General features: G+C 44.1%; 1 protein-coding gene across 3 annotated transcripts in view; it reads right to left on the reverse strand.

The window, feature by feature from the left end:
• The window catches only part of LOC106583165 (inositol 1,4,5-trisphosphate receptor type 1), a 190689-nt gene that overhangs the window by 139759 nt on the left and 23073 nt on the right, over positions 1–27857 (reverse strand). For all 3 annotated transcript variants that reach the window (XM_045705741.1, XM_045705740.1, XM_045705739.1), the window contains exon 3: positions 20197–20267. In XM_045705741.1, coding sequence (XP_045561697.1) covers positions 20197–20267 — 71 coding nt within the window. The remainder of the gene's footprint in view (positions 1–20196; positions 20268–27857) is intronic.

Genomic DNA, 27857 nt, shown 5'->3' on the forward strand with positions numbered 1-27857 from the left:
ATGGAGTGAAACGGCAGAAGAATGCAGGATACCACAGGGCAGTCGGACCGACTCAGAAAACATCGCTATTACAAAACAAGTACCTAATTCTCTCACTCCTCCTCCCCTGTCAGTCAGCTGTGGGAGATATCAGGGAATTATGTGGACGTTCCTTCTCAGAATTCCCATTCGGACTCTGGGAAAAGGGGCGATGAGATCGCTCTGAGGGCGACCTGGTAAACTGGGGCAGTTAATGATTCAAAACTTTGTTGACATTCCTGGTTTTAGCTGGCTGGTATTAACAGAATATACTGTCTACGAATCACAGGACAGGACATGACCCACTGATTGTCAACTCATGAGCTCACAGTCATGGAATCCTAATGGAGACCAAAGTGGAGCTAGCTAGGCCACAAGACAATATTGTAAGCAAGCACAGCCCCCTGAGAGTACAGAATCATTCAGAGATTGGATGCTAGAGTGGACGAGCCCACTAAGTAGCCTAGTATTTCCCCTAGACCCCCCCCAATTGAGGGCAGCAAACATCAAAACATTCAAATGAAACCAATAAAGGTCACAAAACAACAGAGCTCAGATGTGTTGCCTCTGTCTTGAAAGTTGAAAGGGAAAAAAACAGCGACACACACACGGTGTCCTCAGAACATGGCCTTACACAAACACAGAGACCCAGAGAGAGGGAGCGACAGAGAGAGTGACAGAGAGTGTGACAGAGTGTGACAGAGAGTGAGAGAGCTATCAAAGGCCTGCCACCAGGAATAGGATGCCTATCTGGCCTGGTGGAGAGATTCAATAGCCAGGACCAGCTCAAATCCAGACAACTTCACAGGTCTGGGTCTATCCTCTGTTCTTATCCTGTTTTACAGTTTATAAAGGAAGCAACCTCTCAGCTTTATTGCATGTCCCAGACAATGGCGCAGTCTCGATGCTCTTCAACAGCTTCCTTCCCTTGCCTAACCTCTCCTTTACCTCACTGACAGGTTAGTTCAATATGCTGAAGACATATCCTTATTGTAAATGTCTGGGTTGAGCCTGAAGTATAGAGCTGTTTAATGACCCAGTACACATCCATGTAAACAATTTTAGCTGTGATGAGGAAGAAAGCAGGATGAAGGGAGGAGAGCAAAACAAACAGACGACAAAACCAGCATCTGTCCAGCAGGAGAGATCCCTCTAATGTCTTCCACATGCTCTCACATTCTGTTATTCACCAACAAAACAGCATCTAGAAAAACACACAAAGAGAAGGTTCTGTCCCTTCTCAGGGATTCCAGGTGGAACAAAAACATTCCAATCTTGTTCACTGTCAATGATGTTAGAAACAGAGTTTGTCCTGACTTCTTCAAGAACATGAAGACGGTAATGGTAATGAGAAGGGTTTGAGAGAGATCATTGTGGAACGGAGCTAGCTTTAAATACTGCAACAAAGGTGGACATTATAACTGTGTTCATGAGAGGAATGGATGGGTCACCTCAAGCAACAACTACAACTTTCCAGAATATTCTGAACTGCTACAGACAAAGATCTGCATTCACTGTGCAGAGATCCTATGTTTAAGGGAAAACTGAACAAAATGACATGAAAACAATTGGTCACTAGGTGTCACATGATGGAATGTAGATTGGTCTGCTACTTAAAACACAATAAAGATGTGTTTCAGCACCAGAATGTGTATGGTCGGATGATGGAGGTGAGAATGTTGACATGAGCCTTTGTTTATGTGAACCCCAGGCTTTGCTGAGCTGCAGCGACACGAAGAGATATGCAGTGCCTTCAGAAAGTATTCACGCACCTTGACTTTTTCCATATTTTGTTGTGTTACAAAGTGTGATTAAAATAGATTTGTCATTTTTTGTCAACAATCTACACAAAATACTCTTTATTGTCAAAGTGAAAGAAAAATGTAAAATAAACTTTCTTAATTGAAAATAAAACAAATATATTGTGATTAGGTAAGTATTCAATCCCCTGAGTCAATACGTTAGAATCCCCTTTGGAAGCGATTACAGCTGTGAGTCTTTCTGGGTCTTCCAGAGCTTTCCAAACCTGGATTGCACAATATTTGCCCATTATTCTTTTTAAAATTCTTCAAGCTCATTGCTAGACAGCCATTTTCATGTCTTGCCATAGACTTCCAAGCCAATTTAAGTCATAACTGTAACTAGGCCACTCAGGAACATTCGATGTCATCTCCAGTTACCTTGAATTTTAGGTTATTTTATTCTGTAGTCTTCCTTCTTTTCTCTCTGTCCTTTAGGTTAGTATTGTGGAGTAACTGCAATGTTATTGATCCATCCTCAGTTCTCCTATCACAGCCATTTAACTCTAACTGGTTTAAAATGACCATTGGCCTCATTGAAATCCCTGAGCAGTGACTGAGTGTAATACACCATCCAAAGTGTAATGAATAACGTCACTATGCTCGATGGGATGTTCACCGTCAGCTTGTTTTTATGTGTCCCCATCTACCAATAGGCGTTCTTCTTTGTGAGGCATTGGAAAACCTTCCTGGTCTATGTCATTGAATGCGTTTTAAATTCACTGAGGGACCTTACAGATAATTGTATGTGTGGGGTACAGCAATGGGGTAGTTATTCAACAATCATGTTAAACACCATTATTGCACACAGAGTGAGTCCCTGCAATTTATTATCTGACTTGTTAAGCACATTTTTACTCCTGAACTTAGAGTTGCCATAACAAAGGGGTTGAATACTTATTGACTCAAGACATTTCAGCTTTACATTTTTTATTAATTAGTAAAATTTCTAAAAACATAATTCCACATTAACATTATAAGGTATTGTGTGCAGATCAGTGACACAAAATAGAAAATTCGGGCTGTAACACAACAAAATGTGGAAATTGCAGAGCAAAGAAGTTCAGGGACCGGAGACAAAATGCGATAACAAAAAAAGAAAAAACGGGAATGATTTTCAGTGCAAAATGTCCAAATTACATCAGCTTGACCGGTTGTAAGGAAATATACTGAAGAAAATAAACATATTTAATAAACGTAGGTTTCATGAGCTAAAATAAAATACATTTTCCATACGCAGAAAAAGCTTATTTCTCTAAAATTTTGTGCACAAATTTGTTGACGTCGCTGTGAGCATTTCTCCTTCACCAAGATAATCCATCCACCTGACAGGTGTGGCATATCAAAAAGCTGATTAAACAGCTTCCTCTCATCACCATATTTGGGAGTGAATGGAAACGCCAACCAGGAAACTTTACATTTAAACATTCGGTGAAATTTCTGTCTCATTGTTCTAGGCGGCCACAAAATAAAGAAATTATTAAACTAATGTTAGACAATCAAATTCGATATGTAAATAAACAACATTCGTTTAAGGCTGATTCATTGAGTGAAAGCTTATTTTACAATGCTCCTGTGAAATGAGGCCCGCGCCATGCATTATTGAAAGCACTTGTTTCCAAAGCTCAAATGATATCTGAGTCTTTTTACAGTTCTAATGGATGATGTTAATAAATGTAATGTTTCTTGTAATTTGAACTATCGTGGGGTCGTGACTCGTGTCATGTGTGATATACAGTTGGAAGTTTACATACACTAAATATTGCAAGTGTATCTAACTAGCTAGCTAGTACAGTTGTTGCTGATATGAAATAATTGCTGGTGAGTGTTGGTTTTATCTTTGGGTGTTTGAACTAAGCTTAGTGAGCTAGCTAGCTTCAGCCAAACTATTTTCTACCGTGCATTTCTGGTGAGTTCTCCCGCACTGCGTCTCGCTTCTTTTAGGTGATACAGTTGAAGTCGGAAGTTCACATACACTTAGGTTGGAGTAATTAAAACTCGTTTTTCAACCACTCCACAAAATTCTTGTGAACAAACTATAGTTTTGGCAAGTCGGTTAGGACATCTACTTTGTGCATGACACAAGTAATTTTTCCAACAATTATTTACAGACAGATTATTTCACTTTATCACAATTCCAGTGGGTCAGAAGTTTACATACACTAAGTTGACTGTGCCTTTAAACAGCTTGGAAAATTCCAGAAAATGATGTCATGGCTTTAGAAGCTTCGGATAGGCTAATTGACATCATTTGAGTCAATTGGAGGTGTACCTGTGGATGTACTTCAAGGACTACCTTCAAACTCAGTGCCTCTTTGCTTGACATCATGGGAAAATCAAAAGAAACCAGCCAAGACCTCAGAAAAAGAATTGTAGACATCCACAAGTCTAGTTCATCCTTGGGAGCAATTTACAAATGCCTGAAGATAACACGTTCATCTGTACAAACAATAGTACGGAAGTATAACCTCTATGGGCTAGGTGGGACGCTTGCCCTACGTAACAGCCACTGGCAGCCTGTGGCGCGATTTTCAAAACGTTAAAAATCCTATTACTTCAATTTCTCAAACATATGACTATTTTACAGCTATTTAAAGACAAGACTCTCGTTAATCTAACCACACTGTCCGATTTCAAAAAGGCTTTACAACGAAAGCAAAACATTAGATTATGTCAGCAGAGTACCAAGCCAGAAATAATCAGACACCCATTTTTCAAGCCAGCATATAATGTCACCAAAACCCAGAAGACAGCTAAATGCAGCACTCACCTTTGATGATCTTCATCAGATGACAACCCTAGGACATTATGTTATACAATACATGCATGTTTTGTTCAATCAAGTTCATATTTATATCAAAAACCAGCTTTTTACATTAGCATGTGACGTTCAGAACTAGCATACCCCCGCAAACTTCCGGGGAATTCGCTAACATTTTACTAAATTACTCACGATAAACGTTCACAAAAAGCATAACAATTATTTTAAGAATTATAGATACAGACCTCCTCTATGCACTCGATATGTCCGATTTTAAAATAGCTTTTGGTGAAAGCACATTTTGCAATATTCTAAGTACATAGCCCAGGCATCACGGGCTCGCTTATTTAGACACCCGGCAAGTTTAGCACTCACCATAATCATATTTACTATTATAAAAGTTTTATTACCTTTTGTTGTCTTCGTCAGAATGCACACCCAGGACTGCTACTTCAATAACAAATGTTGGTTTGGTCCAAAATAATCCATCGTTATATCCGAATAGCGGCGTTTTGTTCGTATGCGTTCCAGACACTATCCGAAATAGTAAAGAAGTGTCGCGCGCATGGCGCAATTCGTGACAATAAAATTCTAAATATTCCATTACCGTACTTCGAAGCATGTCAACCGCTGTTTAAAATCAATTTTTACGACATTTTTCGCGTAGAAAAGCGATAATATTCCGACAGGGAATCTCCTTTTCGGCAAACAGAGGAAAAAAATCCCAAAGGCGGGGGCGGTCGGGTCACGCGCCTAAGCCCAGTGTCCCTTGATCGGCCACTTGAGAAAGGCGATAATGTGTTTCAGCCTGGGGCTGGAATGACGACATTCTGTTTTTTCCCGGGCTCTGAGCGCCTATGGACGACGTGGGAAGTGTCACGTTAGAGCAGAGATCCTTAGTAAATGATAGAGATGGAAAAGAAGTTCAACAAATGGTCAGACAGGCCACTTCCTGTAAAGGAATCTCTCAGGTTTTGACCTGCCATTTGAGTTCTGTTATACTCACAGACACCATTCAAACAGTTTTAGAAAATTTAGGGTGTTTTCTATCCATATGTAATAAGTATATGCATATTCTAGTTACTGGGTAGGAGTGGTAACCAGATTAAATCGGGTATGTTTTTTATCCAGCCGTGTCAATACTGCCCCCTAGCCCTAACAGGATAAACACCATGGGACCACGCAGCCGTCACACCGTACAGGAAGGAGACGCGTTCTGTCTCCTAGAGATGAACGTACTTTGGTGTGAAAAGTGCAAATCAATCCCAGAACAACAGCAAAGGACCTTGTGAAGATGCTGGAGGAAACAAGTACAAAAGTATCTATATCCACAGTAAAACGAGTCCTATATCGACATAACCTGAAAGGCCGCTCAGCAAGGAAGAAGCCACTGCTCCAAAACCGCCATAAAAAAAAGCCAGACTACAGTTTGAACTGCACATGGGGACAAAGATCATACTTTTTGGAGAAATGTCCTCTGGTCTGATGAAACAAAAATAGAACTGTTTGGCCATAATGACCATTGTTATGTTTGGAGGAAAAAGGGGGAAGCTCACAAGCTGAAGAAAACCATCGCAACCGTGAAGCACGGGGGGGGGCAGCATCATGTTGTGGGGGTGCTTTGCTGCAGGAGGGACTGGTCTACTTCACAAAATTGATGGCATTATGAGGTTGTGGAAAATTATGTGGATATATTGAAGCAACATCTCAAGACATCAGTCAGGAAGTTAAAGCTTGGTCGCAAATGGGTCTTCCAAATGGACAATGACCCAAAGCATACTTCCAAAGTTGTGCCAAAATGGCTTAAGGACAACAAAGTCAAGGTATTGGAGTGGCCATCACAAAGCCCTGACCTCAATCCTATAGAACATTTGTGGGCAGAACTGAAAAAGCATGTGCGAGCAAGGAGGCCTACAACCTGACTCAGTTACACCAGCTCTGTCAGGAGGAATGGGAATGGAATGGGAACTTCTGACCCACTGGGAATGTGATGAAAGAAATACAAGCTGAAATAAATAATTCTACTATTATTCTGACATTTCACATTTTTAAAATAAAGTGGTGATCCTAACTGACCTAAAACAGGGTTTATTTACTAGGATTAAATGTCAGGAATTGTGAAAAACTGAGTTTAAATGTATTTGGCTAAGGTGTATGTAAACTTCCGACTTCAACTGTACATGGCTTATTGATAACAACTGTTTCCTACTATAGGCAGTTGGCTGCCTAGTGACTGCAACTTTAACTCTCCCATGTTGGCGTCAGAGAGTTAGCAAGTGCTTTTTTCAATGTTACCTTTATTTAACTAGGCAAGTCAGTTAAGAACAAATTCTTATTTACAATGACAGCCTACCCCAGCCAAACCCATCCCCAAACCCGGACGATGCTGGGCCAATTGTGCGCCGCCCTATGGGACTCCCAATCACGGTCGTATGTGATACAATAGTACTGAATAAGCTCAACTGAAACACGTCAATCCATTCCATATCTTTACACTATAAATGACACAGGGACGGTATATCTTGCCTAGGGCGGCAGCAGAACTGCTAGGATCGGGCCAGACTAACAATAATGTGCCTCCAATTTACTTGCATATGCGGTGGACCTTGGCCTACTCAAAGCGAGCCGGTCCTGTTGCGAAGTCGAAACTGTCCTTGGAGCAGCTTGCTATGCTCATCTACCTCGTTACTTTTTCCTCAAGGCTGTCTTTACTCTGTGTTGGAGAAAGAACCCCCTCTCAGCGGGCACACTGGAAACAGGGATAATCAACACAATCTTTTCCAACTTTGCCCAGTCGGGGTACAACTTATGAGGACCTTGCGTCGTTTGCGTGAGTAAAAATAGAAAAACACATGCACCAATGCCTCCGAGCAGCTTGATGATTTATTAGCCTATGAAGTATATTTGCCTTTAAAGTTGGAGCACATCGACTGGTATTTCCATGATTAATAAAAAGCATTATTTTGCAATGGATGTTTGTTTTTTGTGGACAATTTGGCCGGCCACCATTTTATTAGCTTTTCATAACGGACACCTTGCTGTCTGCCGGTGTCTCCCCCACCTACCACGTGCTACTCCGGTACACAACAGGTGGGAGCTGCTACTCCGGTACACAACAGGTGGGAGCTGCTACTCCGGTACACAACAGGTGGGAGCTGCTACTCCGGTACACAACAGGTGGGAGCTGCTACTCCGGTACACAACAGGTGGGAGCTGCTACTCCGGTACACAACAGGTGGGAGCTGCTACTCCGGTACACAACAGGTGGGAGCTGCTACTCCGGTACACAACAGGTGGGAGCTGCTACTCCGGTACACAACAGGTGGGAGCTGCTACTCCGGTACACAACAGGTGGGAGCTGCTACTCCGGTACACAACAGGTGGGAGCTGCTACTCCGGTACACAACAGGTGGGAGCTGCTACTCCGGTACACAACAGGTGGGAGCGACACCGTGTGCTAGCTAGCTAGCCATCTCCTCTACTGGAGTGCCCCTGCCTCCTGTCTACATACTGGAGTTAAAGCTTAAAAATTGACCAATAGAAGTTTAAAAAGGGAATGCCCACATGCAGGAATGTCCTGAATTGCAGGCAGCAGTTGCACCCTTCACTTTTTCTGCCCGTTCCCAAAAGCACTTAGTGTGTAAGCTATCTGGCACACATTTAATTAGGCCCTAAAGCTTATAGGCTTACGAAATAATGCCAGATGGTCCAAAATAATGAAAGAAAAACCTCAATGGTGCCTATAGATATAAAATGCACAAGAATTATACATTTACGCATTTTTTAAGGTAATGTTCTCTTTATTCAAACCCGCCCGCCACCCATCGGCCCTTCATCCACACAATATTTCATGACCCTGAACCCACCCTACTAGGGTGACAACATGTCCTGGATTGTGCAGGACAGTCCCGCATTTTGACCCTTTGTCCCTCATTTGATCAACAAATTCAAACACGACTAATAAAAAATAAAAAAAAGGGTTGATTTGTCCCATAAGAAAGAAAGACACAGCCAGACAGCCAGACAGCCAGACAGCCAGACACATACACATATATACACACACACACATATATACATACACACACATATATATACACACATATACATACACACACACATACATACACACACATATACATACACACACATACATACACACATACACATATATATACACATATATATACACACATACACATATATATATATATACACACATACACATATATATATACACACACACATATATATATATACACACACACATACACATATATACATACACACACATACACATATATACATACACACACATACATATATACATATATACACACATACATACATACATACATACATACATACATACATACATACATACATACATACATACATACACACATATACATACACGATTTGAGAGTGTTAAACATCACCAGTAGGCCACCACACCCTTATGATGTGTGTGTGTGTGTGTGTGTGTGTGTGTGTGTGTGTGTATATATATATATATATATATATCACACACACACACACACATCATAAGGGTGTGGTGGCCTACTGGTGATGTTTAACACTCTCAAATCGTTGTTGTCTGATCTGATATTCTGCACAGAGCTAGACGAGAAGTAGGCCAATGTCATAGGCCCATTGTCAAACAATCAGATTTCTCAAATCCTTTCGGGCTAAATTCCAGCTAAACTTGGAGAGGACAGCCTAACTACATACAGGAAGGCTAGGCTATATAGTCTGCTCTAATTTGCTCACGAACCAGTAACTCAATAAGATCTAAATGCATATTCCCATGAAACTGACTGAGATCAAATGATTGGCATACAGATTCAGTTTGGAAATTTCACTGGTAAAATGTGAAGAATCATCATTCACGATTGCCAGTGATGATGCCATGGCCTGTTTTGAAATGAGGTATGCCTAACTTGATGTTTGAGGGAATTTAAAATATTAAAATGTTCTAGAGACAGTATGTGTGGGCATAGGCAGACGTTGCAATTGGAGGATGCATTTTATGCATATTCTATAATGATATTAAATATAATGATATCAAAGTCGGTACAAACTTATGTCATTTACATTTGTATTGCTCTCCAACACCTAAAAACTACACCATAAGCGGGAAGGGGATTTTGTGTGTGTGTGTGTGTGTGTGTGTGTGTGTGTGTGTGTGTGTGTGTGTGTGTGTGTGTAAATGTTTTTATCATGTAGGCCACACTGTCCCGTGAATGTTCAGCAAAATCATCCTGTTGTCCCACATTTCTGTATTTTAAATTGGTCACCCTACGCCCTACCTGCGGATATAACCATGGGGACTGCGATTTATGAGTCAACCCGCACATCACTAGCCTGTGTACGTGTGTGTTTAAAGGGATACTTTGGGATTTTGGCAATGAGGCCCTTAATCTACCTAGCACTAGCAGATAACTGGTAGTCTATGGGTATGACCGCAATGACTGGGTACGGGTATGACTATGGGTATCTGTTAGCCATATGACTGGAAGACTATGGGTATCTGCTAGAATGCTAGTTAGCATTGGCTCGCAAAACTACCTCTAACTTCTTTCATACTGGACACAGAGACAAAAAAATAGTTTGCCTGCAAAATTGTGTGTGTGCGCATGTGTGCGTGCCTGTAAAGTGGGGTGCGTCTGCTTACATTGGGAGGAAATGGTATGCATACCTCAGTAGTGAGGCCTGGTGGCCAGGGTTAGTCTGGCCCTCAGCCAGCAGCATGTTAAAGTAAGGAGGGTTATCTCCACCATCTTTCAGAGCAGCAACACAGAAATGCTGCATCCCTCCCAACACACTATTTACTCTCTCTGAGGAGGAACTCTCCAAAATGGACGGCACACAGGGGGACTGTGCTCTAGGCAGAAGTTGATCTAGGATCAGCTTACCCTCCCCAGATCATAACCATCAGCGGGGGGGGGGGTGAAACTGACCTAAGATCAGTGTTTCATTCTAGGGATAACCTCATCCTACACCAGAGGCCATCCAGCAGACACACACCGCCTCCTCCGGAAGTCTCAAACACTTACCAATCTAAAGTTTGGGGAGAAAATATAAATGGAAGTACAGTAACTCCCACTGAGTATACACAGTGGTTTTTTGTGTTTGGCAAATGTTAAAAACAAATCGGAAGAGACCGTTTATTGTTTGGTTTAACGTCTGGAAAAAAACATTCCATAAATAAAAAGGCCATGCCAAGCTACAGAGATTCCAAATGAGTCACGTTATGGTGTAAAAAAGAATTGGATCAGTTGAGGTCACAGTAGTGTTAGCCAATCAGGCTACATGTCACCCTATACTAGCATCTACCAACAACAATACAGGCGACTTCAGGTCACAGCCCTGGTTAAAGCCTTACAGGACACTGAACATACACACAGAGATAACTTGACTGAACATACACACACAGACACACACACACACCTTTACTGCACAGAAAGATAGACTGACAGAGACGGACAGACAGAGAGAGTAGCCTCCTGGTGTTGGTAACAGTCTTCAAGGAGTAAATAAACTCAGAACTTCCATCGGACATCAACGCTCTATCTAAGGAAAATAAAGCTTTAAGGCTTATAAATACAGTACAATCTCCCTGCTTCGCTCTATCAGACTGCAGCTAATGGGCACAATGTATGCTAGACAGAGCCCCACTTACCTTCAGCCACATCATGTAATGTAGAAACTAACATAACTCCTAGTACGAGTGGAACGCTTGTTAGTCTCAACTCCTTCCAGCCATGCTGAAACATCCTCATTTGTTCCTCTTAGGGCGACACTTAGACCTACCATGGATCCATATTACACTCCTTCCATTACTGCAAAGTACACCATCACAAAACACCATGCTTTTCTCACCTCTTCAGCGATTATTACACACACTAACACAGACAATTGCTAAAACCCCACAAATTGTGCATGGAACATCCACGCATATTGAAATGGTGAACATACTGCAGTCCCGGGAAAAAGTACTGATACTGAATGTTTTCCGATCTTTAACCAAAACCTAATATTAAATAATGGGAACCTGAGTTAACAAATAACAAAAACTATTTTTACTTATTTTATTTAATTAACAAAGTTATGCAACACCCAATTCACCTGTGCGAAAAAGTAATTTCCCCTTTACACTGAATAACTGGTTGTGCCACCTTTAGCTGCATTGACTGCAACCAAATACTTCCTGTAGTTGTTGATCAGTCTCTCACGTTGCTGTGGATACATTTTGGACCACTCTTACATGCAGAACTTAACTACCCTAATTTCCGGACTATTAGCCTCAACTTTCTTCCCAGGCTTTGAACGTTGCGGCTTAAACAAGGACGCGGCTAATATATGGATTTTTCCCGCTTTCAATTTTTTTTCTCAAAAAAAAACACATTCTGTGACGTGCTCAGTTTTTTGGCGGCATGAAGCTTTCATTAGACCAATGAAATTGCCGAACGGGTTAAGGTCAAACAACTTTTTGTTTACTGTTTAGATTAAATCGAGCGCTCTCAAACTTCCCATCATTCTGATTACGGTAGTCATTTAGTCACCCTGATTCCTGGGGGTACAACAAAGTATTTGCAGCCACTCGACATCAGTGTAAATCGTGCATATAAGGTGGCGCTCCGTGTTCAGTGGGAGGCTTGGATGACAAGTGGGGAGAAATCCTTCACTAAAACGGGCCGCATGCGAAGAGCAACTTATGGTCAAGTCTGCCAGTGGGTCCTGACATCGTGGAGCATTGTCAAAAAATCCACTATCATCAACGGGTTTCGAAAGGCTGGACTGCTGCATGTTGAAGGGGGCTCAGCGGGGGATTTGCCTCCGGATGAAAGTGACGAGAGCGACAATGAAAACGATCCAATATCGGATGAAGCAATTCTGAGGCTATTCAACTCCGACACCGAAGGAGATGGTTTCAGTGGTTTCAGTGCACAGGAGGAGGAAGATGGTGACCAATGACTTTCTTGGTAGGCTACTGTTTACTGCTAATTTTGTATTTTTTGTTACAAGCCGTGTTTCGTTAAAGCCTATTTATTTTTGTTACAAGCCGTGTTTCGTTAAAGCCTGTGTAAAGTTCATTTCGTTCAATGTACCGGTAGGCACCTGCGGCTTATAGACATGTGCGGCTTATTTATGTTCAAAATAATATATATTTTTTAATTCAGTGGGTGCGGCTTATATTCAGGTGCGCTTAATAGTCCGGAAATTACGGTAAGCAACTTTTGTGGGTTTTCAAGTATGAACTGCTTGTTTCAAGTCCTGACACAACATCTCCAATGGGATTAGGTCTGGACTTTGACTAGGCCATTCCAAAACTTCAAATGTGTTGCTTTTTAACCATTTTCATGTAGACTTGATTGTCCTGAGCCAGCAAAGCATCCCCACCACCACACTACCACCACCATGCTTGACCGTTGGTATGAGGTTCTTACTGTGGAATGCAGTGTTTGGTTTTTCTCATCCAAAATGTTTGCCAAAAAGCACCTGGAAGCACCTGGATGATCATCACGACTCTTGGAAGAATGTTCTATGGACAGATGAGTCAAAGTATAACTTTTTGGACGACATGGGTCCCATTATGTCTGGCGAAGCCCAAACACTACATTCCACAGTAAGGACCTCATACCAACGGTCAAACATGGTGGTAGTAGTGTGATAGTTTGGGGATGCTTTGTTGTATGGAAGTTCTGAATTAATCAAGCCTGAAAAAATAAAAACTCAATACAAATTATGATTGTGCCGTTACACAATACATAGCCTACCGCATATTATACATAGCAGAAAACATAAAACAAAACAGATTTAAGATATCTTCGCTACAAAATTGGTCTAGCCTATACTCCAAATGTAAACAAATTTGAGTAAATGCTTTTTGAGTGTGGACTGTATTATTATGCATACTGGGTGGACTGGTTACCTTATGCTACACTCTAAAACGTCTATCTATGAGTCTGGGAGAGAACGTATATCCCCATGCAATGCTGTTGGTCCATTAATTGTGCAGTGCGGCTTACAGTTAGCCTACAATTAGTGAATTGGTAATTGGTTTGAATAGCCTAAAAGGGATTTTTATATTTTCATCATTAATTGGGTGACACATTCCCTTTAGCTATACAGAATCTCTCACCACCGTGCATTTCCAAATCAAATGTTATTGGTCACATACATGTGATTAGCAGATGTTATTGGTCACATACACGTGATTAGCAGATGTTATTGGTCACATACACGTAATTAGCAGATGTTATTGGTCACATACACGTAATTAGCAGATGTTATTGGTCACATACACGTAATTAGCAGATGTTATTGGTCACATACACGTGATTAGCAGATGTTATTGGTCACATACACGTAATTAGCAGATGTTATTGCGGGTGTAGAGAAATGCTCCTCTCTCCTTCATTCCTTTCTCCAGCATGCTGACGAGCTGTCAATTTAGTGAAATATGTTTCATTGTGAAAACATGTTACTATCAATGTTCACGAACAGATTTCACTTGGTTTCCTAAATGTAGTACTGGGTAGCTGCAGGAACAGGGTTGGAGAGCACATGGCATACAGAGTTTGGGAGGAATAACACCTGTCGGGGCAGCGAGAGCATGCTCCTCAAACAGGAATAACACCTGTTGGGGCAGTGAGAGCATGCTCCTCAAACAGGAATAACACCTGTTGGGGCAGTGAGAGCATGCTCCTCAAACAGGAATAACACCTGTTGGGGCAGTGAGAGCATGCTCCTCAAACAGGAATAACACCTGTTGGGGCAGTGAGAGCATGCTCCTCAAACAGGAATAACACCTGTTGGGGCAGTGAGAGCATGCTCCTCAAACAGGAATAACACCTGTCGGGGCAGTGAGAGCATGCTCCTCAAACAGGAATAACACCTGTCGGGGCAGCGAGAGCATGCTCCTCAAACAGGAATAACACCTGTTGGGGCAGTGAGAGCATGCTCCTCAAACAGTGGTTGATGCGTGGAGTGAAATAAGTGTTATATTCATATCTCAGCTGCTCATGAACTAGCCTACAGCCTATGGCATAGAGCATAGCCAGATAACATACAGCAGGCCAACTCTTCTGTTCTTCTGAAATACATGTTCTTCATATCATGTTTCTTTAGACCTGCCTAAAATAAATCATGGATTTGTGATTGTGTATATTAAATTGACTTATTATACCTTTTAAATGTAGATGCTCCAAATGCCCTCATCGTCGGCTTGTCCGTGTGGAGGCCTGGAGATGCTAAACGAGTATGTTAATTAACGGTCAATTACCGTGAGAACGTGAGTCTTTTGCATGACAACAGCCGGCTGGCAACATTTCATGACCACCACAGCCCTAGTCGCAAGTTCAGTTGTACTTCCTGTGACGGAGCTATATATAGCCCAACTGCAAAACCCAGAGAAAACATCTTCCTTCATGGGCCTCAATGTGTTCACAGCCTCACAACATAGACAAGATGATACACAAACACACACTGATAAAAAAAAATGGACACACACAGAGATACAAGCATTAACACACACACACACACACACACACACACACACCAAAGAGAGCAGTGCTTTTTGAAGTTCATGTGGACAGGGAGTGATACTGACGATAGCACCAATAAAACGCAGTGGATCACAATAAGAAACATCTCCAGTGGATCACAATAAGAAACATCTCCAGTGGATCACAATAAGAAACATCTCCAGTGGATCACAATAAGAAACATCTCCAGTGGATCACAATAAGAAACATCTCCAGTGGAACACAATAAGAAACATCTCCAGTGGATCACAATAAGAAACATCTCCAGTGGAACACAATAAGAAACATCTCCAGTGGATCACAATAAGAAACATCTCCAGTGGATCACAATAAGAAACATCTCCAGTGGAACACAATAAGAAACATCTCCAGTGGATCACAATAAGAAACATCTCCAGTGGATCACAATAAGAAACATCTCCAGTGGATCACAATAAGAAACATCTCCAGTGGATCACAATAAGAAACATCTCCAGTGGATCACAATAAGAAACATCTCCAGTGGAACACAATAAGAAACATCTCCAGTGGATCACAATAAGAAACATCTCCAGTGGATCACAATAAGAAACATCTCCAGTGGATCACAATAAGAAACATCTCCAGTGGATCACAATAAGAAACATCTCCAGTGGATCACAATAAGAAACATCTCCAGTGGATCACAATAAGAAACATCTCCAGTGGATCACAATAAGAAACATCTCCAGTGGATCACAATAAGAAACATCTCCAGTGGATCACAATAAGAAACATCTCCAGTGGAACACAATAAGAAACATCTCCAGTGGATCACAATAAGAAACATCTCCAGTGGATCACAATAAGAAACATCTCCAGTGGAACACAATAAGAAACATCTCCAGTGGATCACAATAAGAAACATCTCCAGTGGATCACAATAAGAAACATCTCCAGTGGATCACAATAAGAAACATCTCCAGTGGATCACAATAAGAAACATCTCCAGTGGATCACAATAAGAAACATCTCCAGTGGAACACAATAAGAAACATCTCCAGTGGATCACAATAAGAAACATCTCCAGTGGATCACAATAAGAAACATCTCCAGTGGAACACAATAAGAAACATCTCCAGTGGAACACAATAAGAAACATCTCCAGTGGATCACAATAAGAAACATCTCCAGTGGATCACAATAAGAAACATCTCCAGTGGATCACAATAAGAAACATCTCCAGTGGATCACAATAAGAAACATCTCCAGTGGATCACAATAAGAAACATCTCCAGTGGATCACAATAAGAAACATCTCCAGTGGAACACAATAAGAAACATCTCCAGTGGATCACAATAAGAAACATCTCCAGTGGAACACAATAAGAAACATCTCCAGTGGATCACAATAAGAAACATCTCCAGTGGATCACAATAAGAAACATCTCCAGTGGATCACAATAAGAAACATCTCCAGTGGATCACAATAAGAAACATCTCCAGTGGATCACAATAAGAAACATCTCCAGTGGATCACAATAAGAAACATCTCCAGTGGATCACAATAAGAAACATCTCCAGTGGATCACAATAAGAAACATCTCCAGTGGATCACAATAAGAAACATCTCCAGTGGATCACAATAAGAAACATCTCCAGTGGAACACAATAAGAAACATCTCCAGTGGAACACAATAAGAAACATCTCCAGTGGATCACAATAAGAAACATCTCCAGTGGATCACAATAAGAAACATCTCCAGTGGAACACAATAAGAAACATCTCCAGTGGATCACAATAAGAAACATCTCCAGTGGATCACAATAAGAAACATCTCCAGTGGATCACAATAAGAAACATCTCCAGTGGATCACAATAAGAAACATCTCCAGTGGAACACAATAAGAAACATCTCCAGTGGATCACAATAAGAAACATCTCCAGTGGATCACAATAAGAAACATCTCCAGTGGATCACAATAAGAAACATCTCCAGTGGATCACAATAAGAAACATCTCCAGTGGATCACAATAAGAAACATCTCCAGTGGATCACAATAAGAAACATCTCCAGTGGATCACAATAAGAAACATCTCCAGTGGAACACAATAAGAAACATCTCCAGTGGAACACAATAAGAAACATCTCCAGTGGAACACAATAAGAAACATCTCCAGTGGAACACAATAAGAAACATCTCCAGTGGATCACAATAAGAAACATCTCCAGTGGATCACAATAAGAAACATCTCCAGTGGATCACAATAAGAAACATCTCCAGTGGATCACAATAAGAAACATCTCCAGTGGATCACAATAAGAAACATCTCCAGTGGATCACAATAAGAAACATCTCCAGTGGATCACAATAAGAAACATCTCCAGTGGATCACAATAAGAAACATCTCCAGTGGATCACAATAAGAAACATCTCCAGTGGATCACAATAAGAAACATCTCCAGTGGATCACAATAAGAAACATCTCCAGTGGATCACAATAAGAAACATCTCCAGTGGATCACAATAAGAAACATCTCCAGTGGATCACAATAAGAAACATCTCCAGTGGAACACAATAAGAAACATCTCCAGTGGATCACAATAAGAAACATCTCCAGTGGATCACAATAAGAAACATCTCCAGTGGATCACAATAAGAAACATCTCCAGTGGAACACAATAAGAAACATCTCCAGTGGATCACAATAAGAAACATCTCCAGTGGAACACAATAAGAAACATCTCCAGTGGAACACAATAAGAAACATCTCCAGTGGATCACAATAAGAAACATCTCCAGTGGATCACAATAAGAAACATCTCCAGTGGATCACAATAAGAAACATCTCCAGTGGATCACAATAAGAAACATCTCCAGTGGATCACAATAAGAAACATCTCCAGTGGAACACAATAAGAAACATCTCCAGTGGATCACAATAAGAAACATCTCCAGTGGATCACAATAAGAAACATCTCCAGTGGATCACAATAAGAAACATCTCCAGTGGATCACAATAAGAAACATCTCCAGTGGATCACAATAAGAAACATCTCCAGTGGATCACAATAAGAAACATCTCCAGTGGATCACAATAAGAAACATCTCCAGTGGATCACAATAAGAAACATCTCCAGTGGATCACAATAAGAAACATCTCCAGTGGATCACAATAAGAAACATCTCCAGTGGATCACAATAAGAAACATCTCCAGTGGATCACAATAAGAAACATCTCCAGTGGATCACAATAAGAAACATCTCCAGTGGATCACAATAAGAAACATCTCCAGTGGAACACAATAAGAAACATCTCCAGTGGATCACAATAAGAAACATCTCCAGTGGAACACAATAAGAAACATCTCCAGTGGATCACAATAAGAAACATCTCCAGTGGATCACAATAAGAAACATCTCCAGTGGAACACAATAAGAAACATCTCCAGTGGATCACAATAAGAAACATCTCCAGTGGATCACAATAAGAAACATCTCCAGTGGATCACAATAAGAAACATCTCCAGTGGATCACAATAAGAAACATCTCCAGTGGATCACAATAAGAAACATCTCCAGTGGATCACAATAAGAAACATCTCCAGTGGATCACAATAAGAAACATCTCCAGTGGATCACAATAAGAAACATCTCCAGTGGAACACAATAAGAAACATCTCCAGTGGAACACAATAAGAAACATCTCCAGTGGAACACAATAAGAAACATCTCCAGTGGATCACAATAAGAAACATCTCCAGTGGAACACAATAAGAAACATCTCCAGTGGATCACAATAAGAAACATCTCCAGTGGATCACAATAAGAAACATCTCCAGTGGATCACAATAAGAAACATCTCCAGTGGATCACAATAAGAAACATCTCCAGTGGAACACAATAAGAAACATCTCCAGTGGATCACAATAAGAAACATCTCCAGTGGATCACAATAAGAAACATCTCCAGTGGATCACAATAAGAAACATCTCCAGTGGATCACAATAAGAAACATCTCCAGTGGATCACAATAAGAAACATCTCCAGTGGATCACAATAAGAAACATCTCCAGTGGATCACAATAAGAAACATCTCCAGTGGAACACAATAAGAAACATCTCCAGTGGATCACAATAAGAAACATCTCCAGTGGATCACAATAAGAAACATCTCCAGTGGATCACAATAAGAAACATCTCCAGTGGATCACAATAAGAAACATCTCCAGTGGATCACAATAAGAAACATCTCCAGTGGATCACAATAAGAAACATCTCCAGTGGATCACAATAAGAAACATCTCCAGTGGATCACAATAAGAAACATCTCCAGTGGATCACAATAAGAAACATCTCCAGTGGAACACAATAAGAAACATCTCCAGTGGATCACAATAAGAAACATCTCCAGTGGATCACAATAAGAAACATCTCCAGTGGATCACAATAAGAAACATCTCCAGTGGATCACAATAAGAAACATCTCCAGTGGATCACAATAAGAAACATCTCCAGTGGATCACAATAAGAAACATCTCCAGTGGATCACAATAAGAAACATCTCCAGTGGATCACAATAAGAAACATCTCCAGTGGATCACAATAAGAAACATCTCCAGTGGATCACAATAAGAAACATCTCCAGTGGATCACAATAAGAAACATCTCCAGTGGATCACAATAAGAAACATCTCCAGTGGAACACAATAAGAAACATCTCCAGTGGATCACAATAAGAAACATCTCCAGTGGAACACAATAAGAAACATCTCCAGTGGATCACAATAAGAAACATCTCCAGTGGATCACAATAAGAAACATCTCCAGTGGATCACAATAAGAAACATCTCCAGTGGATCACAATAAGAAACATCTCCAGTGGATCACAATAAGAAACATCTCCAGTGGATCACAATAAGAAACATCTCCAGTGGATCACAATAAGAAACATCTCCAGTGGATCACAATAAGAAACATCTCCAGTGGATCACAATAAGAAACATCTCCAGTGGATCACACTGTGGAAACAGACTGGATTTACTGAGGTGATGTGATGCAGCGCGAGCTGCTATAGTAGGATGAGATGGGAGTGTACCATTCTCTTACCTCTGAACTTTTTGGGGGGGTTGTTCAGGTCCCCTGTGTCGGGCTGTACAACACAGCGGTCATCTACCAGCCTGTGGAGGGAAGAGACAATGACGCATGTCAAGTCAGAAACACACAGATAGTGGACCACACACCCTTCACATGCAAATAAACTTGAACAGTTTCAACATTATAAATGTGCACCACACATACAAATCTGCAAGCACATAGCTTTCTTTATTTATCAGATATAAGCCGCATGCTCCCCTTTCCACAAGGGTTATTGAATAAAAGCACCACGTACACCCATAAAAAGTACCGTTTTTTCATAACACTTCACCACAGAGCTCTGTTTATTTTGACTCCCTCAGTCACTATATTTAGACCAATCACATACTTGTGATTACACCATGAGGTTTCCTGTATTGCCATGGCTCCTCTACAGTCCACCCAATTATGAGGAAGAAATGAGAGTGAGGATTAGCTGGCCACGGCTAGTGGGCGAACTGGCTAGCAATCCTGCCGGTGACAAATGTAGCTTTTTACTGGCTCATAATAACGGCTGCCTGGACCCCGGCCAGATACCACCTCCATCCCAGTCATGTTCCTGTGGAGTTTACACACACACAGTCAGTCGCACTACACATGGACCTGTCTGCACCAGGGATACACCGCTCTGAACATGACATAACACACTGAGGCTGCAGTCTACAGCGTCGACCTCAGCAGAGCATTAACAGCATAGCTATACTGAGCATCTGATTCATATCATAGTAAGTTGTCAGAAAAGAGAACCAATGATGAGGGCTGTCATGACATTCTGTCAGCCAGTGGCTGTCATTCAATTAACTCTGTCTGGTCTCCGTCTGTCTGTCTGGTCTCCGTCTGTGTGTCTGGTCTCCGTCTGTCTGTCTGGTCTCCGTCTGTCTGTCTGGTCTCCGTCTGTCTGTCTGGTCTCCGTCTGTCTGTCTGGTCTCCGTCTGTCTGTCTGTGTGTGTGTGTCTGGTCTCCGTCTGTCTGTGTGTCTGGTCTCCGTCTGTCTGTGTGTCTGGTCTCTGTCTGTCTGTGTGTCTGGTCTCTGTCTGTCTGTGTGTCTGGTCTCTGTCTGTCTGTGTGTCTGGTCTCCGTCTGTCTGTGTGTCTGGTCTCCGTCTGTCTGTGTGTCTGGTCTCTGTCTGTCTGTGTGTCTGGTCTCCGTCTGTCTGTGTGTCTGGTCTCCGTCTGTCTGTGTGTCTGGTCTCTGTCTGTCTGTGTGTCTGGTCTCGTGTCTGTCTGTGTGTGCTGGTCTCTGTCTGTCTGTTGTGTCTGGTCTCTGTCTGTCTGTGTGTCTGGTCTCCGTCTGTCTGTGTGTCTGGTCTCTGTCTGTCTGTGTGTCTGGTCTCCGTCTGTCTGTGTGTCTGGTCTCCGTCTGTCTGTGTGTCTGGTCTCCGTCTGTCTGTGTGTCTGGTCTCCGTCTGTCTGTGTGTCTGGTCTCCGTCTGTCTGTGTGTCTGGTCTCCGTCTGTCTGTGTGTCTGGTCTCCGTCTGTCTGTGTGTCTGGTCTCCGTCTGTCTGTCTGTGTGTGTCTGGTCTCCGTCTGTCTGTCTGTGTGTGTCTGGTCTCCGTCTGTCTGTGTGTGTGTGTGTGTCTGGTCTCCGTCTGTCTGTGTGTGTGTCTGGTCTCCGTCTGTCTGTGTGTGTGTCTGGTCTCCGTCTGTCTGTCTGTGTGTCTGGTCTCCGTCTGTCTGTCTGTGTGTCTGGTCTCCGTCTGTCTGTCTGTGTGTCTGGTCTCCGTCTGTCTGTCTGTGTGTCTGGTCTCTGTCTGTCTGTCTGTGTGTCTGGTCTCTGTCTGTCTGTCTGTGTGTCTGGTCTCTGTCTGTCTGTCTGTGTGTCTGGTCTCTGTCTGTCTGTCTGTGTGTCTGGTCTCTGTCTGTCTGTGTGTCTGGTCTCTGTCTGTCTGTCTGTGTGTCTGGTCTCTGTCTGTCTGTCTGTGTGTCTGGTCTCTGTCTGTCTGTCTGGTCTCTGTCTGTCTGTCTGTGTGTCTGGTCTCTGTCTGTCTGTGTGTGTGTCTGGTCTCTGTCTGTCTGTCTGTCTGTGTGTGTGTCTGGTCTCTGTCTGTCTGTCTGTCTGTGTGTGTGTCTGGTCTCTGTCTGTCTGTCTGTCTGTCTGTGTGTCTGGTCTCTGTCTGTCTGTCTGTCTGTGTGTCTGGTCTCTGTCTGTCTGGTCTCTGTCTGTCTGTGTGTCTGGTCTCTGTCTGTCTGTGTGTCTGGTCTCTGTCTGTCTGTGTGTCTGGTCTCTGTCTGTCTGTGTGTCTGGTCTCTGTCTGTCTGTGTGTGTCTGGTCTCCGTCTGTCTGTGTGTGTGTGTCTGGTCTCTGTCTGTCTGTCTGTGTGTCTGGTCTCTGTCTGTCTGTCTGTGTGTCTGGTCTCCGTCTGTCTGTGTGTCTGGTCTCCGTCTGTCTGTGTGTGTGTGTCTGGTCTCCGTCTGTCTGTGTGTGTGTGTCTGGTCTCCGTCTGTCTGTGTGTGTGTGTCTGGTCTCCGTCTGTCTGTCTGTGTGTGTGTGTCTGGTCTCCGTCTGTCTGTCTGTGTGTGTGTGTCTGGTCTCCGTCTGTCTGTCTGTGTGTGTGTGTCTGGTCTCCGTCTGTCTGTCTGTGTGTGTGTGTCTGGTCTCCGTCTGTCTGTCTGTGTGTGTGTGTCTGGTCTCCGTCTGTCTGTCTGTGTGTGTGTGTCTGGTCTCCGTCTGTCTGTCTGTGTGTGTGTGTCTGGTCTCCGTCTGTCTGTGTGTGTGTCTGGTCTCCGTCTGTCTGTCTGTGTGTCTGGTCTCCGTCTGTCTGTCTGTGTGTCTGGTCTCTGTCTGTCTGTCTGTCTGTGTGTCTGGTCTCTGTCTGTCTGTCTGTCTGTGTGTGTGTCTGGTCTCTGTCTGTCTGTCTGTCTGTCTGTCTGTGTGTCTGGTCTCTGTCTGTCTGTCTGTCTGTCTGTGTGTCTGGTCTCTGTCTGTCTGTGTGTCTGGTCTCTGTCTGTCTGTGTGTCTGGTCTCTATCTGTCTGTGTGTCTGGTCTCTGTCTGTCTGTGTGTCTGGTCTCTGTCTGTCTGTGTGTCTGGTCTCTGTCTGTCTGTGTGTCTGGTCTCCGTCTGTCTGTGTGTCTGGTCTCCGTCTGTCTGTGTGTGTGTGTCTGGTCTCTGTCTGTCTGTCTGTGTGTGTCTGGTCTCTGTCTGTCTGTCTGTGTGTCTGGTCTCTGTCTGTCTGTCTGTGTGTCTGGTCTCTGTCTGTCTGTCTGTGTGTCTGGTCTCTGTCTGTCTGTCTGTGTGTCTGGTCTCTGTCTGTCTGTCTGTGTGTCTGGTCTCTGTCTGTCTGTCTGTGTGTGTGTGTGTCTGGTCTCTGTCTGTCTGTCTGTGTGTGTGTGTGTCTGGTCTCTGTCTGTGTGTGTGTGTGTCTGGTCTCTGTCTGTGTGTGTGTGTGTCTGGTCTCTGTCTGTGTGTGTGTGTGTCTGGTCTCTGTCTGTGTGTGTGTGTGTCTGGTCTCTGTCTGTCTGTCTGTCTGTGTGTGTGTCTGGTCTCTGTCTGTCTGTCTGTGTGTGTGTGTGTCTGGTCTCTGTCTGTCTGTCTGTGTGTGTGTCTGGTCTCTGTCTGTCTGTCTGTGTGTGTGTGTGTCTGGTCTCTGTCTGTCTGTCTGTCTGTGTGTGTGTCTGGTCTCTGTCTGTCTGTCTGTCTGTGTGTGTGTCTGGTCTCTGTCTGTCTGTCTGTCTGTGTGTGTGTCTGGTCTCTGTCTGTCTGTCTGTCTGTGTGTGTGTCTGGTCTCTGTCTGTCTGTCTGTCTGTGTGTGTGTCTGGTCTCTGTCTGTCTGTCTGTCTGTGTGTGTGTCTGGTCTCTGTCTGTCTGTCTGTCTGTGTGTGTGTCTGGTCTCTGTCTGTCTGTCTGTCTGTGTGTGTGTCTGGTCTCTGTCTGTCTGTCTGTCTGTGTGTGTGTCTGGTCTCTGTCTGTCTGTCTGTCTGTCTGTGTGTGTCTGGTCTCTGTCTGTCTGTCTGTCTGTCTGTGTGTGTGTCTGGTCTCTGTCTGTCTGTCTGTCTGTGTGTGTGTCTGGTCTCTGTCTGTCTGTCTGTCTGTCTGTGTGTGTGTCTGGTCTCCGTCTGTCTGTCTGTCTGTGTGTGTGTCTGGTCTCCGTCTGTCTGTCTGTCTGTGTGTGTGTCTGGTCTCCGTCTGTCTGTCTGTCTGTGTGTGTGTCTGGTCTCCGTCTGTCTGTCTGTCTGTGTGTGTGTCTGGTCTCCGTCTGTCTGTCTGTCTGTGTGTGTGTCTGGTCTCCGTCTGTCTGTCTGTCTGTGTGTGTGTCTGGTCTCCGTCTGTCTGTCTGTCTGTGTGTGTGTCTGGTCTCCGTCTGTCTGTCTGTCTGTGTGTGTGTCTGGTCTCCGTCTGTCTGTCTGTCTGTGTGTGTGTCTGGTCTCCGTCTGTCTGTCTGTCTGTGTGTGTGTCTGGTCTCCGTCTGTCTGTCTGTCTGTGTGTGTGTCTGGTCTCCGTCTGTCTGTCTGTCTGTGTGTGTGTCTGGTCTCCGTCTGTCTGTCTGTCTGTGTGTGTGTCTGGTCTCCGTCTGTCTGTCTGTCTGTGTGTGTGTCTGGTCTCCGTCTGTCTGTCTGTCTGTGTGTGTGTCTGGTCTCCGTCTGTCTGTCTGTCTGTGTGTGTGTCTGGTCTCCGTCTGTCTGTCTGTCTGTGTGTGTGTCTGGTCTCCGTCTGTCTGTCTGTCTGTGTGTGTGTCTGGTCTCCGTCTGTCTGTCTGTCTGTGTGTGTGTCTGGTCTCCGTCTGTCTGTCTGTCTGTGTGTGTGTCTGGTCTCCGTCTGTCTGTCTGTCTGTGTGTGTGTCTGGTCTCCGTCTGTCTGTCTGTCTGTGTGTGTGTCTGGTCTCCGTCTGTCTGTCTGTGTGTGTGTCTGGTCTCCGTCTGTCTGTCTGTGTGTGTGTCTGGTCTCCGTCTGTCTGTCTGTGTGTCTGGTCTCCGTCTGTCTGTCTGTGTGTCTGGTCTCCGTCTGTCTGTCTGTGTGTCTGGTCTCCGTCTGTCTGTCTGTGTGTCTGGTCTCCGTCTGTCTGTCTGTGTGTCTGGTCTCCGTCTGTCTGTCTGTGTGTCTGGTCTCCGTCTGTCTGTCTGTGTGTCTGGTCTCCGTCTGTCTGTGTGTGTGTCTGGTCTCTGTCTGTGTGTGTGTCTGGTCTCTGTCTGTGTGTGTGTCTGGTCTCTGTCTGTGTGTGTGTCTGGTCTCTGTCTGTGTGTGTGTCTGGTCTCTGTCTGTCTGTCTGTGTGTGTGTCTGGTCTCTGTCTGTCTGTCTGTGTGTGTGTCTGGTCTCTGTCTGTCTGTCTGTGTGTGTGTCTGGTCTCTGTGTGTGTCTGGTCTCCGTCTGTCTGTCTGTCTGTGTGTGTGTCTGGTCTCCGTCTGTCTGTCTGTCTGTGTGTGTGTCTGGTCTCCGTCTGTCTGTCTGTCTGTGGTGTGTCTGGTCTCCGTCTGTCTGTCTGTCTGTGTGTGTGTCTGGTCTCCGTCTGTCTGTCTGTCTGTGTGTGTGTCTGGTCTCCGTCTGTCTGTCTGTCTGTGTGTGTGTCTGGTCTCCGTCTGTCTGTCTGTCTGTGTGTGTGTCTGGTCTCCGTCTGTCTGTCTGTCTGTGTGTGTGTCTGGTCTCCGTCTGTCTGTCTGTGTGTCTGGTCTCCGTCTGTTTGTCTGTGTGTCTGGTCTCTGTCTGTGTGTCTGGTCTCTGTCTGTCTGTCTGTGTGTCTGGTCTCTGTCTGTCTGTCTGTGTGTCTGGTCTCTGTCTGTCTGTCTGTGTGTCTGGTCTCTGTCTGTCTGTCTGTGTGTCTGGTCTCTGTCTGTCTGTCTGTGTGTCTGGTCTCTGTCTGTCTGTCTGTGTGTCTGGTCTCTGTCTGTCTGTCTGTCTGGTCTCTGTCTGTCTGTCTGTCTGTCTGTCTGTCTGGTCTCTGTCTGTCTGTCTGTCTGTCTGTCTGTTCTCTGTCTGTCTGGTCTCTGTCTGTCTGGTCTCTGTCTGTCTGGTCTCTGTCTGTCTGGTCTCTGTCTGTCTGTGTGTCTGGTCTCTGTCTGTCTGTGTGTCTGGTCTCTGTCTGTCTGTGTGTCTGGTCTCTGTCTGTCTGTGTGTGTGTCTGGTCTCCGTCTGTCTGTCTGTGTGTGTCTGGTCTCCGTCTGTCTGTCTGTGTGTGTGTGTCTGGTCTCCGTCTGTCTGTCTGTGTGTGTGTGTCTGGTCTCCGTCTGTCTGTCTGTGTGTGTGTGTCTGGTGTCCGTCTGTCTGTCTGTGTGTGTGTGTGTCTGGGTCCGTCTCTGTCTGTCTGTGTGTGTGTGTGCTGGTGTCCGTCTGTCTGTCTGTGTGTGTGTGTCCGGTCTCCGTCTGTCTGTCTGTGTGTGTGTGTCTGGTCTCCGTCTGTCTGTCTGTGTGTGTGTGTCTGGTCTCCGTCTGTCTGTCTGTGTGTGTGTGTCTGGTCTCCGTCTGTCTGTCTGTGTGTGTCTGGTCTCCGTCTGTCTGTGTGTGTGTGTCTGGTCTCCGTCTGTCTGTCTGTGTGTCTGGTCTCCGTCTGTCTGTCTGTGTGTCTGGTCTCCGTCTGTCTGTCTGTGTGTCTGGTCTCCGTCTGTCTGTCTGTGTGTCTGGTCTCTGTCTGTCTGTCTGTGTGTCTGGTCTCTGTCTGTCTGTCTGTGTGTCTGGTCTCTGTCTGTCTGTGTGTGTGTCTGGTCTCTGTCTGTCTGTGTGTGTGTCTGGTCTCTGTCTGTCTGTGTGTGTGTCTGGTCTCTGTCTGTCTGTGTGTGTGTCTGGTCTCTGTCTGTCTGTCTGTCTGTGTGTGTGTCTGGTCTCTGTCTGTCTGTCTGTCTGTGTGTGTGTCTGGTCTCTGTCTGTCTGTCTGTCTGTGTGTGTGTCTGGTCTCTGTCTGTCTGTCTGTCTGTGTGTGTGTCTGGTCTCTGTCTGTCTGTCTGTCTGTGTGTGTGTCTGGTCTCTGTCTGTCTGTCTGTCTGTGTGTGTGTCTGGTCTCTGTCTGTCTGTCTGTCTGTCTGTGTGTGTGTCTGGTCTCTGTCTGTCTGTCTGTCTGTGTGTGTGTCTGGTCTCTGTCTGTCTGTCTGTCTGTGTGTGTGTCTTGTCTCTGTCTGTCTGTCTGTCTGTGTGTGTGTCTGGTCTCTGTCTGTCTGTCTGTCTGGTCTCTGTCTGTCTGTCTGTCTGTCTGGTCTCCGTCTGTCTGTCTGTGTGTGTGTGTCTGGTCTCTGTGTGTGTCTGGTCTCCGTCTGTCTGTCTGTCTGTGTGTGTGTCTGGTCTCCGTCTGTCTGTCTGTCTGTGTGTGTGTCTGGTCTCCGTCTGTCTGTCTGTCTGTGTGTGTGTCTGGTCTCCGTCTGTCTGTCTGTCTGTGTGTGTGTCTGGTCTCCGTCTGTCTGTCTGTCTGTGTGTGTGTCTGGTCTCCGTCTGTCTGTCTGTCTGTGTGTGTGTCTGGTCTCCGTCTGTCTGTCTGTCTGTGTGTGTGTCTGGTCTCCGTCTGTCTGTCTGTCTGTGTGTGTGTCTGGTCTCCGTCTGTCTGTCTGTGTGTGTGTCTGGTCTCCGTCTGTCTGTCTGTGTGTCTGGTCTCCGTCTGTTTGTCTGTGTGTCTGGTCTCTGTCTGTGTGTCTGGTCTCTGTCTGTCTGTCTGTGTGTCTGGTCTCTGTCTGTCTGTCTGTGTGTCTGGTCTCTGTCTGTCTGTCTGTGTGTCTGGT

The sequence above is a fragment of the Salmo salar genome, chromosome ssa22 (assembly GCF_905237065.1).
Source record: "Salmo salar chromosome ssa22, Ssal_v3.1, whole genome shotgun sequence".
NCBI classification, from domain to species: Eukaryota; Metazoa; Chordata; class Actinopteri; order Salmoniformes; family Salmonidae; genus Salmo; species Salmo salar.